General features: G+C 38.4%; 1 gene segment (V, D, J or C); it reads right to left on the reverse strand.

Moving 5' to 3' along the window:
- Positions 1-12,995: 12,995 nt before the first annotated feature.
- Positions 12,996-13,443, reverse strand: LOC103273148. The segment is given in 2 exon segments: positions 12,996-13,312; positions 13,398-13,443. Coding segments are annotated over 2 exon segments (363 nt in total).
- Between the last annotated feature and the right edge of the window lie 223 nt (positions 13,444-13,666).

Genomic DNA, 13,666 nt, shown 5'->3' on the forward strand with positions numbered 1-13,666 from the left:
GCCCCTGCATGCCAGTCTGGGCAACAGAGTGAGACTCCAACTCAAGAAAAAAAAAAAGAAAGCGTTCTGGTGTAGACCTTTTTTTGTTTTGTTTTGGTAGTTTTCTTATGACAGAGTCAATTTCCTGGATTGTTATTGACCCATTTAGTGTCTTCTTGTTTCAACCTTGGGAGGTTGTATGATGTTAGAAAATCATCCATTTCATTTGGGTTATCAAGTTTGTTTCCATACAAGTGTGCATAGTAAACTCTGATAAGCTTTGTTTTTCTTCATGGTCAGTTGTGATTTGAACTTTTGCATTTGTGATTGCTTTTTTTAGAATTTTTTTTCTCTCTTCCTTGGTCAGTCTGATTACGGAGTCCATCAATCTTGCTTATTCATTTAAAGAACCATGTTTTTTTGTGGATTTTTTTTCTATAGTATTGTTATCGTCTATGTCCTGTGTTGGGGCTTTTATCTTGGTGATGTGGTTTCTGCTAAATTTAAGATTTTGGCTATCTTGTTTTTCCAGTTCCCTTAGGTGATTTGTTATTCTGTTATCTTGTGAAATTCCTATTTTCTTGATGGGTGTTCATAGAGATATAAATTTCTTTCTTAGAACTGCTTTCAAGACATCCCAGAGGTTTTAGTAGGATGTTTCTTCAATTTTAATTTGTAACCAGAAATTTTTAATATCTATTTTAATTTCTGTGTTAAGCTAGTAGTTGTTCAACATCATGCTGTTTATTAACCATGTCTTTGTTGGTTTTGAGGGAATTTTGTTGGTGTTGTTATTTATTCTTATTCCACTGTTGTCTGAGAAGGATCATGGCAGTATTTCAATCTTATCAAAATTGTTTGCAGCTGATTTATGGCTGAGAATGTGATCAATCATGCAGTACATTCCAAACAGCTAAATATTTTAAGTCAGTCATACATCATGTCCAAATACTTAAAAACATATAAGGGTTGCCACGTCATCACATATTCCCAAGGTCCTCTTTATGGTCATAAACCTGGATTTATTTTTTGAAAAACCATGAGAGACAAGCAACTTTCAAAACTTGGTGAAAGAGCCTTATTCTTTAATTTTGAAAAAAACGCAGGACAGACTCCAGCATGTCAATCCTTATGTGTTTATATTTATTTTTTTTTTCTTTATTTTTGAGTTGGAGTCTTACTCTGTCACCCAGATTTGAGTGGAGTGGCTGCTCCCAGCCACTGCAGGCTCAACCTGCTGGTGTACAGTGATCCGCCCACCTCATCCTTCCAAGTAGCTGAAGCTACAGGCAAGTGCTACCATGCTCGGCTAAATTTTTGATTTTTGGGAGAGATGATTTCTCCTCAAGTTGCCCAGGTGGGTCTCAAACCCGTGGACTCAGGCAATCCACTCACCTCGGCCTCCCAGAGTGCTGGGATCACAGGCTGAGCCATTGAGCCCAGTCCTGATGTGTTTGAAAACACAATGAGTAGGACTTCAAGAGTCTTTTTTTTTAAAAGAAAACTATTCTACCCTAGAGACACTTATAACAAGGGTATCCTAAGTCCTGGTTTGGGCTGGCAGTGGTTGGGCACATTCCTTTGCAGGAGTAATAAGTTGTAAGGTTGTAGTGGCCTTTGTGCATGGTTGTGGTTTTGCACAGTGTTTGGGATAGTTCTGGTTATATGGGATATGTATTTGGGAGCCCTCCCTAATGGCTTTTCCTTGTTTTGTGTGTCAAGATTTTAACACAAGTGACTGCATTTTTATTGACAATATACACAAAGTTTTCCTAAGACTACTGGAGAGGAAGGGGACTCTGTTAAATTTGCACAGCACTGGATCAATTTGACATCCACACACTGTTTTGAACAAAGAATCTCCAAAGACTGTCATAATCAATAAAATCTACTAAGGTCCCTGCCCTGAGTTGGTTGGAAAAGATTCTGAGGCCCCCCTAGGGCTTCCTTTGTTCCTGTTGACCATGGTTGTGTACTTTCCATATCTCGGGGTGACAATTTGCATTTTGCACCTGTGAGAATATGCCCTCCTATTACACTGGTTTCTTTTATATTCAGATATCACTTCAAAAGGCAGTGTGTTCTAAAATTAGAGTGGTTATATGGGAATCTGTCAGAAGGGAAGGAGATCCCAAACCCTGACAGGAAACCAGCCTTTAACCCCCAACTGTACTTGATTTTTGGGTTGTTTTTATATGTGGTTTCTGCCAGCCCCCTGCAGTTGATGTCAGCCGTGTGTCCCTGCAGGGAGGGTTGAGTAAGGGATAGTATTGACATTCCTTCACTGTGTGTCTTGTGTAAGAATACATGGCTCTACAGTATTATATGATGTGTCCTAGACTCTCAAGTTGTTCATTTGCAGATATGGTAGGTTTTCTGGAGAAGGTGAATTGGACCTTCACAGAGTCTACATAGTCTGGACTGCCCCCATTTCAACTAATATTTTATATATATATTCCAACCCTTTTTTAGCTGGAGTCTGGTGAACCCATTCCATGTAGAAGTCACTGAAGAAGATACACATGAGAGTCGCAGGGACCCCCTATGAGGGACCAAGCCTACCTCAGTCTCTACCAGTTGCACTTCATACTGCACACCTGCAGACATAGAGATGTCCTGCTCAAAAACTGACCACTGTTTCTACCACCTATATATACTGACACACTAAATATCTCCAGTTCTCTATGAATTATTTTTTATTTTATTTATTTATTTATTTATTTTATTTTTTGAATTGGAGTCTCACTCTGTCACCCAGACTGGAGTGCAGTGGCCACGCCCGGCCACCACAGCCTCAACTTGCTGAGCTCTGGCAATCCTTCCACCTCAGCCTTCCAAGTAGCTGGAATTACAGGCATGCAATACCATGCCTGGCTGATATTTTATTTATTGTAGAGGTGAGGTCTCGCTGCCCAGGCAGGTCTCAAACCCGCGGGCTCTGGCAATCCACTCACCTCAGCCTCCCAAAGGCACAGGATTACAATCTGAGCCATGGAGCCCAGCTATGAATCATCTTTTAAACTAGGGACAAGGAAATGTCCAATGAGCCCATACTCCATGGTTTGTTGTTTGTGTTCAGTTCTAGACTCCAGATGGGAACAACTGGGGATCCCAGGACTGGGGATTCTTTCCCAGTGCTGCAGGTTCAGAGCTGGGCTGATTTTCATCAGTAGAAGGAAGGCCCTATTTGCATGTCTTCTGCTACAAATCACACTCTGGGTTGGGATGCCTAAGAGAGGGATGAGCCCAGAGCAGATAGGATGGTGCTTTTGATATTTGGTGGCAAGAATAGTGTTTGAAAAAAATGGGCCTTCTTGCTATGTATTTTCTACATAAAATGATTCATACCCATTATTTTAATTTTACATTTACACACAAGGCATGCCAGGCAATTTTTCAAAGTTACCTACATATTTCAGGTGTAACATTAAAACAGAACATAGAGGAATTGTGTGATGTGTCTAGGAGCATATTCTGAAAATAGTCCAGATCAAAAGTGATTTGTATTATTTAAGGGTATTGGGAAAAATAATTTTATCCATTATACTAAAGTGTTTATATGAAATATGAGTTTCTATATGCAATCCCTTGGCAGGGCTTAGATTAATTTGTCCTCCAATATCTGCACTAGCATTCATTGACTACAGAATACAAGAAATTAGGAAATACAGATTTCATTGGTAAGGTATAGTGTCATTGCAGCATGTTTCTTCCTTTGGCAACTCTACAGATATTATAAGATTTCTAACAAAATCGGCTTCAAAAGTATCATCAAACTAAATATTTATTTATGAAAAAATCAGTACATTAAGCCTAGCCCCATTTTTGAATAGTTCAATACAAGTTAATTCAAAAACGAATTATTATTCTTACACATAAAAGGGATTTATTTCTGTGTCAACCTGAAAATTGGAGACTGAAGAGAAAAAACAAACAGGGATTTACAAAATGTAATTATTTATGTCACAATGATATTTGATACTCTTTTCTGTGAGGTTTCCATACAAGCATTTTCTTGAGATTACCTCTGCACGTTTTTATCTTTAATAATTATATATAAGGCATTTCAAATTTTAAAAACATTGACACAAAAATAAAATCTTCAAAAATATCATAACTTGCTCATTTCCTTTTGGCAGCAGGGAAACTTTTAAGTATTTTACATTATTAAGGTAATTATTTTTGGATTTTTGGTAACAAAGAATACATGCAGTAAATTGAATCTCATTTCATTCTATATTTCATCTCAAATGTATATTATTTTTAACTTAAAATTTGATGTCTTAAATGTATATGAATTTGTTTTATAAATATTAGATGATTAAGTAAATGCTTACAGATTTAAAAATAAACTATTTTCTATTAATGGGTAACAGGAGTAGCTCCAAAATTGGATATTAAAATTCATAATAAACATTAGAATTTATATGAAACATAGGTATATAAATATCTTTAACATACATATATCAAAACTGTAATATGTTATACATACCTAGATACACAGCAATTATGTGTCATAGATCATATATTCTGAATACTTTTAATATGTGTGTGCATGGGTTAACAGTAGTCATTCTTTCCTGGAACATCTAGTTCCTTTACTGAAGTCCTTAGGTTAAAGTAATGATGTATTTGAAATTTTAAACAGGCTCTCCTTCCAAAATATTTACCTATTTAATTTTACCGAAGTATATGAGAATATTGTTTTCCTAATTTGATGGCACTGGGTTATTATTTTTAAGTAAAGTATTGTTATAGTTGAAAAAACCCAGAATCATGCAGAGGAATTTACAGGTGTCTCTGACATTTCATATGTGTTTATACGTATTTTAACGACTTTCTCTACCTTCATATGCATTTTATTTATTTGTATTAAACTATCTAAGGCATAAATATCATGAAATAGCCTTCACATATTTATAATTAACATTTTCTCAATATCCATGCATGTGTAGTCCTCTGTAATGGGTACAAACATACAACTAACAAATGAAACAAGTTTTAACTTCCTTCTTCTTAATGCACGATGCGGTGATAATGGTTCACAATAGTAAACTCATATTTTAAAATGCTGGTAGAGAGTATTTGAAAAGAGCACAACATCTGGGTATAGTTAGGAAGAAGACAAAGAGCTCAGCCCAAACTATCAACATCCCGGGTGACTGTGTCATACCCACGACTGTATCCCCTTGTGGTTTGGAGCCTCGCTTCTCTCAGTCATCATCCAGTCTGGGCATTTACCTGTAATGGTGTGCACATCAACAGATCTCCATTTTAATTATTTAACTGTACTCAATTTTCCCAGTTTATGTATCCTTTGAATTTTTTAAAGTCTTTGGGGCTGTTTCTAATTTCTAGCATGTATCACATTTCTATAAGTATTTGCAAAGAAGTGTGAATGAATATCATTTGAAGCCTCTGTAGAAAAAGTCAGAAGTATATTTCTTTTTTTTTGAGTTGGAGTCTCACTCTGTCGCCCAGACTGGAGTACAGTGGTCGCTTCCAGCCACCGTGGCATTGACCTACTGTGCTCCGGCAATCCTTCTGCCTCAGCCTTCCAAGTAGCTGGAACTACAGCTGCGCACTATCACACCCGACTCATTTATTTATTTATTTATAGTAGAGATGAGGTCTCACCAAGTTGCCCAGGCGGGTCTCGAACCCGCGGCAATACACTCACCTCAGCCTCCCAAGGTGCGGGATTACAGGCTGAGCCACCAAGCCTGGCTCAGAAGTATCTTTCTGGGTCTTCTGTTTGGCATGTTTAACCTCATGAGAATCTTTCATTATTTTCCAGAGTAGTTGTTTCATTTTGCATTAGAAAAGTTGCAGGCTCTAGGGCATGACATGCTCACCAACATTGGTATTGTCAATATTTCGTTTTTATTTGAGCCATTCTTTAAAAAATGGCTAGCGGTGTTTTTGTGTCTTGATATAAATTTCTCTAACGATAAATTGATAAATTCTGTCAACATTCTTCTTATAGCACCTGTTTATCATCATTAATGGAATGCCTGTTCAAATTTTTGCCTGTTTTACAAATAGATTGTTTCTTCTACTGTTTTCTTTTGAGGATTCTTACATATTCTTAATGCATGTTTTTTGGTGATTATGTGATTTGCAAATATTTGATTAACTCTGAGGCTTGCTATTCATTTTTTTGTTGTTTATTTTTTATTATGAAGTTGTGGGGTACAGTTAAGGGTTAGGTATACAATTGCGTTTCATTCAGGCACTCTGTTGATATGGGGTGTTTCCCCATTCCCAGACAGGTATTTGCTACTGTGAATCCCATCTCCCTGCCCCCACCATAGTTTCCCAGTATTGTCAGTCATTTTTGTATAGTATTGCATTGGATGTTTAAGGTCCATTATATGAGTGAGAACATGTGATACTCGGATCTTTGTTTCTGTGAGAGGTCACTCGGAATTATAGACTCTAGTTCCATCCAGGTTGCTGCGAAATTCATGATTTTGTTCTTTTTTATGGCTGTGTAGTATTCCATCGTGTATATGTACCACATTTTTTAATCCAGGCCTCTTTTGACGGGTAGCATGGCTATTTCCAGGTTCTTTTCATTTTTTTGACAGTCACTTTAGCAGAAAAACTGTTTTAAAGTGTAATTAAGTTTTCTTCTTAATTTTATCAGATTTTTTTGGTCATGAGATTTCATTTTCATGAATAATATAATGTTTTACAATGTACATAAAAGTCTTTATTTTTCTGGTGTTCCATAGTACTGACATGCTAACTCCTTGAATCCTGTTGATATAGTGTTGTTTGTTGGTTATTTTAATATAGTTATACATTGCCATGAGAGTGTTTTCCTAAAATTATGGACAATTCTATTTTTCTTTCCAGCATGAAAGAGATAATTCATAAGAAATATGATGTTGGACCGGGCTCAGTGGCTCAGCCTGTAATCCTGCACATTGGGAGGCTGAAGTGAGTGAATTGCCTGAGCCCGTGGGTTTGAGACCAGCCTGGGTAACGTGGTGAGACCTCATCTCTACAATAAATAAAAAAAATTAGCTGGGTGTGGTAGCGCACGCCTGTAGTTCCAGCTACTTGGAAGGCTGAGTTTGAAGAATCGCTGGAGCCCAGCAGGTTGAGGCTGTGGTGGCTGGGAGTGGCCACTGCACTCCAGTCTGGGTGACAGAGTGAGACTCCAACTCAAAAAAAAGGTAAAGAAATATGATGTTGGATATTTGCATTTTTAATTGTTTTTGATGATTAGCTCATCTGATCTACTAAGATTTTTTTCTGATATTAAGCTGAGACACTTTCCTTTCCAATGTGGGCCTTGGGCATGTATGTCTCACTGTGTCCCTAGTTATCTGGGATGAAAGTCCGTCTGCTACAGCTCCCTTATGAAATCCTTCAGAACTCATTAGTGGACTGCCATTAAGGGATACCCATAATGAGGTCCCATTCAGTCTGTTTTATTATTTCATAAAGATCTTTTATTAATGCACCTTTCAATTATATTACTTCTTCATTACAATGCTTAGTGTGCATTTGTGTAGTTCTTCATTTTTCCATATCCCAGGATGGTTCTGTAAGATTAGTTTCAAGTTTAATAAAGGCATACATTTTACTTATTTCCATTCTTATTCTTGGGGGGATTCAGCCCATCCAGTGGCAATATATCAGGGATGCATCTGACCGAAGTAACAGTAACCTTTTATCTTGGTCATTTATTAAACACGGTATATCTGTTTCTTTACAAATAATAAATTGAAAGAGTTCATTTATATGGAAGATGGGAATAGTACTTTTCAAGTCAGTTACTTGAGGGTTGGCATGGACCACTCACCTGGATTTTACCACTCACCTGGATTTTTTATCGAGGAATAAAAAAGAAGGCATGGATCTGATTCAGTTGCGTGGAAAGGGTAACCACAAAGTTTGACAGTCACAGTTTTCTGTTCTACAGAGGTAGGGGAGGATCACAACTGAGAAACAGCCTAGGTTCTTGTGCAGGAGCCAGCTTGGGCTGTTTCTCTGTATTCTATGCACAGTAATATGTGGCTGCGTCTACACGGCCCATATTATTCATAATGAGGAAGAGCTGGTTGTTGGAGTTATCCTTGGATATGGTGAACCTGTTCTTCAGAGATAAACTGTAATACATAGCATTATTCCACCAGATGGTCACAAGTTACTCTAGTGCCTTCTATGGAGGCTGATAGATCCAGTCTACACCCATTCTAGACAACCTAAGTTAGGATGCAGAGAAACCTAGGACATCTCCACCCTTTCTCCTCTTCCTGTCTTTTTCACTGAGGGATAAACTTCCATTAAGTATTAATATCTTCCTCATCCTAATTTCTCTCTTCATGCATTTTCTCTCAAAAGGATGGAAGTATTCCTTAAAGGGTACCCACAAACTTAGAACAATAATGAAGGTGGCCTATCAAAAGGCCAATAGTATCAACTATTTTAGCAAAATTCCACATGAGCCTAGTTCTAGCGTAGAATATATAATATAAAATAACCATGGCTGCAATCAGTTGCATGTGTCAACTTGGCAAGACTATATCTCAATTATTCAAATAAAACTAACCTATGTGCTGCTGTGAAGGTACTTATCTGATGTTACTAAAGCTGGCTATAAACTTTCTCTCAATTAGGAGGGTTGTCCTAGATAATCTGAATGAGTCTTATTCAATACCGGAAAGATATAAAATAATCGAACTCTATGACTGGCAGCAGTCTCAGACTCTCCCAGGAAGTGCAGTCTGTCCTTCCTTATGACCAACAGGATTGGCCTGACATGCTTAGTCAGACCCCATATCCCTGGCAAACAAAACCCACCGCACGATGGAGGGTCCATCCTCAGCTCTCTTAAAGTCAAGTGTGCAGGAGGTCAAGCTGCGACAGTGTGAGAAGCATGAGATTAGTTCTACTTCAGTATCCCACATTAAGGAAAATACTGTTATCCTCTTGGTGATAAATGTTGATTTGCATTTCCCAAATAAATGTATGGACGAAGAGCATCAGGAAGAACCTGGTAACAGTGAATGAGAAAGTCCTATTATCTTTCCAAGGCAATGTAGGGACCACAGCCTGAGATATCCCTGAGTCTCAGACAAAGACCCTCAGTACTGGGATTTAGACAATAGAAACACATCCTCTATATTCAGAGTAAAAATTGAGAAAAGGGAGTTGTGAGAATAAGGCCTAGAAAGAAGTAAATAAAATGGATTAGCAGGAAAGCAGGAAACTGGATCTGTCCTGAGTCATGTGCACAGTTCTACAAGAGCAGGAGGATAAATGAGACATTGACTTTGTTGTCAAGGACACTGGCTCTGGCCCAGCCTCCTTAGGAGCTTTAATCTGACTCCAAAAGTCTATTCTATTCAGAAAATCTCGTTTATCCCTACACTGAATATCTTAGAATACTCTCCCCAGATCACCGAGACTTCCTCAGGATTCTGATCCTCATGACTACAGAAGGGTGTGTCAGGGCTAAAGCCATACTCTCAAGGTTGTGCAGATAAGAATGTGTCCTGCAATTGCAAATAAAAAATCTGGCAAGAACACTGTGTATCTTGAGATGTCAAATGTTACTACAGAATGTCATATCCAATATGCATTATATTTCACTCTTTCTGTTTCTTTAGAAATAATAAATTGAAAGAGTTCATTTATATGGAAGGTGGGATTAGTACTTTTCAAGTCAGTTACTTGAGGGTTGGCTACTCATAAAATTACTCAGGAAATGCCCTGGGATATCACTGAGGAGGTTATGTTGACTCTTTTGGTGGAAATGGGCTGCATTAGCTGCTAAAATATGTGGCTTTCCGCTGCTACTTTTTGTCCACCTAAAATTTTGGTCTGTGAAGAGCTGACATCTCACTCTTTAAGATGCAGAGAAATGCCAGAAAACATATGATCAATAACTTGATCTTGTCTCATCTTATTCTACTGGTGAAAATTTATCACCCCGAGTCAAAGAAATGTGCAGGGAAGAGGGAAGGGCTGGAGAATGTCACCCACAGAAAGATGTTCAACTCAAGGGACTTGTCATGAAAGAAGGAATTCAGGTGTTTTTCCCCAAAATTAAACAGGCAGACATAAGGAAAATCTCCATCATATTGCATGTTTATTCATGACACAGTACTCATAAGTGAATTTTAACTGTACTGATAATGTATAAAGCTCTTATTGCTTTATCATTGAAATTTAGCAATACTTCCCCTCAGCTGTCTCTACAAAGGGTATTCTCAGAGTTCTCTCTGATCCTTTCTGAGTTCCTGGACAATTCCTGGAACAATACACTTCATGAAGATGTGAGTTCTTCACATAGCAGTCCTTTGAGGATGACCCGTTATCTTGTTTACTCTCTACCTTCAGTTATTTGTTAATCATTTTGAATTTAATGTTCTTATCACCACACACAGCATTTGTTGTGTCTGTACAAGATGAGAATATATATACATTCTGTTTATCTCTGCAGGCACCTGTCTTGTTTAGAAAGCTGAATAATTTTTTCATGTGTCATAATGGACAATCACTGGAAGGATGTTTTCACACATCTTGTGATCTTCCAGAATGTACCCACCAATGGGCTGGCAGCAATAATCAAGGAGAAGGAGTTGCTCAGATGGTGGTTGACGGGCCCCCCATAGTCATGACTCCAGTGGGAAACTCTCCAAGATCATTCAGACTCATGTCTCTAGGGATAATGTGCAGTGAGCAGAAATGATCAATATAGACGCCGAGAGGGAGACCTTAGGTTGCCAACCCGCTTGTTTAGAGGAGTCTATCATTCCTGACCAGGTCCAACACATGTACTGTCTTTTCTCCCCAAAGAGCTTCATCCAGAACAACCTCCCAATTTCTTACAGTGCATCTGATCTAAATACAGTGTGCCATACATGACAAGGTCCCATTTCTACTCTTCTTTTTATTCCTTGTTTTATTATAAATTGTGTTGGGTAAAAGGCAGGATTAGATACATAAGTAAGCTAGGTTGAGGTGACATTTGGGCCTAAAACTGGCATTCAGTTTCCCTGTTTTAGGATCAGGTACCATTTATTGTTAAGGTCGTCTACTTACGTGTTCCCTGGCAGTGTCCCACAACTGCCAATCCCTTCTTTGTATTATTGTTATTAATCTTCAGGTCTCACTTATGAGTGAGAATATGTGGTATACTGTTCTTGGTTTCTGTGATTGATCTCTAAGAATGTTTGTGTCTAATTCCATCCAATTTGCTGCGAAGTTTATGATTTTGTCCTTCTACACTTTCATAATATTCCATCTTGTGTATGTACTACATTTTCTCTGTCTATTCTACTTTTCATGGGAAGTAAGTTTGGTTCCATATTTTTGCTTTTGTGAATAGTGTTCAATGAAAATGTTTGTGCAAGTATCTTTTCTTGTAGAATGCCACGTGCTCCTTCAGGTATATTTCCAGGAAGAGTAATGCTGAATCATAAGGGAGGTCAATTTCTAGTTTAGTACTGCCACACTTTTTTCCATAGATGTTGGTCTAGGTTGGACTCTCAACAAGATTGTAGAAGTGGCCCCTATACTCCAAACCCACATCAGCATCTATTGTTTATTTATTTACTCTTAATTTTTTATTTATTAGTGATGTCCACCATAACTGGAGTAAGTGGTATTGTACTGTGTTTATGAGTGGCATTTATCTGATGATTAGTGAAGCTAAGCATTTTGGCTTTTATGTGTTGACTGCTCATAGGTTTTTATTTGAGAAGTGTCTGATGATGTCCTGTGCCTACATTTTATTAGGATAATTTTTTTCTCTGTCAGCTCATTTGATTTTCTTGTAAATCTTGTATGTTCAACTTTTGTCATATATTCATTTAACAAATATTTTTTTTTTTTTTCCATTCTGAGGGTTGTCTCCCACTCTCTTGATGCTTTTTTTTTTGCTATGCAAAAGATCCACTTCTCTTAAGGATATTCATCATATTTACCAGAAGATTCTGGTCTTCTAGAGATCTTGACTTACTTCAAAAATGTTGGGGATGATACCCTGCCTGAAGGATAATACAGCATTAGGATTCAGATGAATTCTAAATCTGTATGGAATATGAAAAAATAGTCTCACTCAGTTTCCCTCCTGTTCGCAAATCTCTCTGTAACACGTTTCAAAAACCTGTGGTGTTTTCAAATAATTTAGACTGTTATGTCAAGGAAACCCCAGGAAAGAAATTTAATGATATGCTGATAAAGGTCCACCCATTGTAACATATACAGGATGCAGGTGCATAATGCTGATAGTGGGGAAGAATGTGCATGTGGGAAAAGGGAGTACGGGCATGCTCTATGCCTTATTCTCAATTCTACTGTGACCCTAAATCTACTCTAACAGTGTATGTTGAAGTAAGGGTTGTATTTTTGGGAAGATATTTGGGCTAATTCTTAAGCATTATAGTTTGAGCCAGGTTCGGTGGCTCAACCTATAATCCCGCACATCTGGGAGGTTGAGACGAGTGGATTGCCTGAGCCCGCGGGTTAGAGACCCACCTGGGCAACATGGCGAGACCTCATCTCTACGACAAATAAAAAAATCAGCCGGGCATGGTAGCATGTGCATGTAATTCTGGCTACTCAGAAGGCTGAGGTGGAAGGATCCGCGGAGGCCAGCAGGTCGAGGCTGCGGTGGGCAGGAGCAGCCACTGCACTCCTGTCAGGGCAACAGAGTGAGACTCTAACTCAAAAAAAAAAGAATTATATTTTGACATACTGTGTGAACAAACAATCTTGAAATTTTATTTTTAGTCAGATTTGAAAACTCATGTCTCCTCAGATATGTACACAGGAATGAATTCTCCAGTCTGTGTATTTTGCATAAAATGTGATTGTTTAGTGGAATATTTCTTGTATAATTAGAGTCGATATATGTTTCCATTGTTTCTTCTCCACAGTTGCCTAACAATATTTTCTAAGAAAAATTCAACTTTATGAGTTTCATCATCTTCCTCAGTCCAGCACAGCTGCCTTCCATCTCAGGGTTTTTGACACTCTCAGGATGTGGGTTTTTACACTGTGTCTCTCGCACAATAATATATGCCCGAGTCCTCAGGTCTCAAACTGCTCAGTTCCATGTAGGCTGTGTTTGTTGATGTGTCCCTGGTCATGGTGACTCTGCCCTGGAACTTCTGGGCATAGCTTGTTCCACCACTGCTAGTGTAGATTATTCCCATCCACTCAAGCCCTTCTCCATTGGATTGTTGCACCCAGTGCATAGCATAATCTGTGAAGGTGTATCCAGAAGCCTTGCAGGAGATCTTCACTGAGGTCCCAGGTTTCTTCACCTCAGCCCCAGACTGTACCAGCTGCACTTGGCATTGGACACCTGTAGACAGAAGACAGGGGTATTTGAAATCTCCCTGAACAGACCCTGGTCCCTTCCTCAGCCCTGGGATATGAAAGCCCCTTACCTGTAGCTGCTGCCACCAAGAAGAGGATTCTCCAGCTCCAATCCATGATGAGGAGTTGTGCTCTCACAGGCTTCTCTAGGGAAGGGTATGGGTTGGTGGATGCTGCTCTCAGGGCACAGATATATCTGTATTTATATTGATAGTACTAAGATTATTTGCATATTCATGAGACAGGGCAATTTATAGCTCAAAAATGATCCAGCATGAGATAGAGAAGATAGATAATACATGGACCATGTAACCATGGTGCTGAAGCTCAAGTTCTAATT

This window comes from Carlito syrichta, unplaced genomic scaffold (assembly GCF_000164805.1).
Source record: "Carlito syrichta isolate Samal-C Ts95f unplaced genomic scaffold, Tarsius_syrichta-2.0.1 Scaffold313783, whole genome shotgun sequence".
Classification (NCBI taxonomy): Eukaryota; Metazoa; Chordata; class Mammalia; order Primates; family Tarsiidae; genus Carlito; species Carlito syrichta.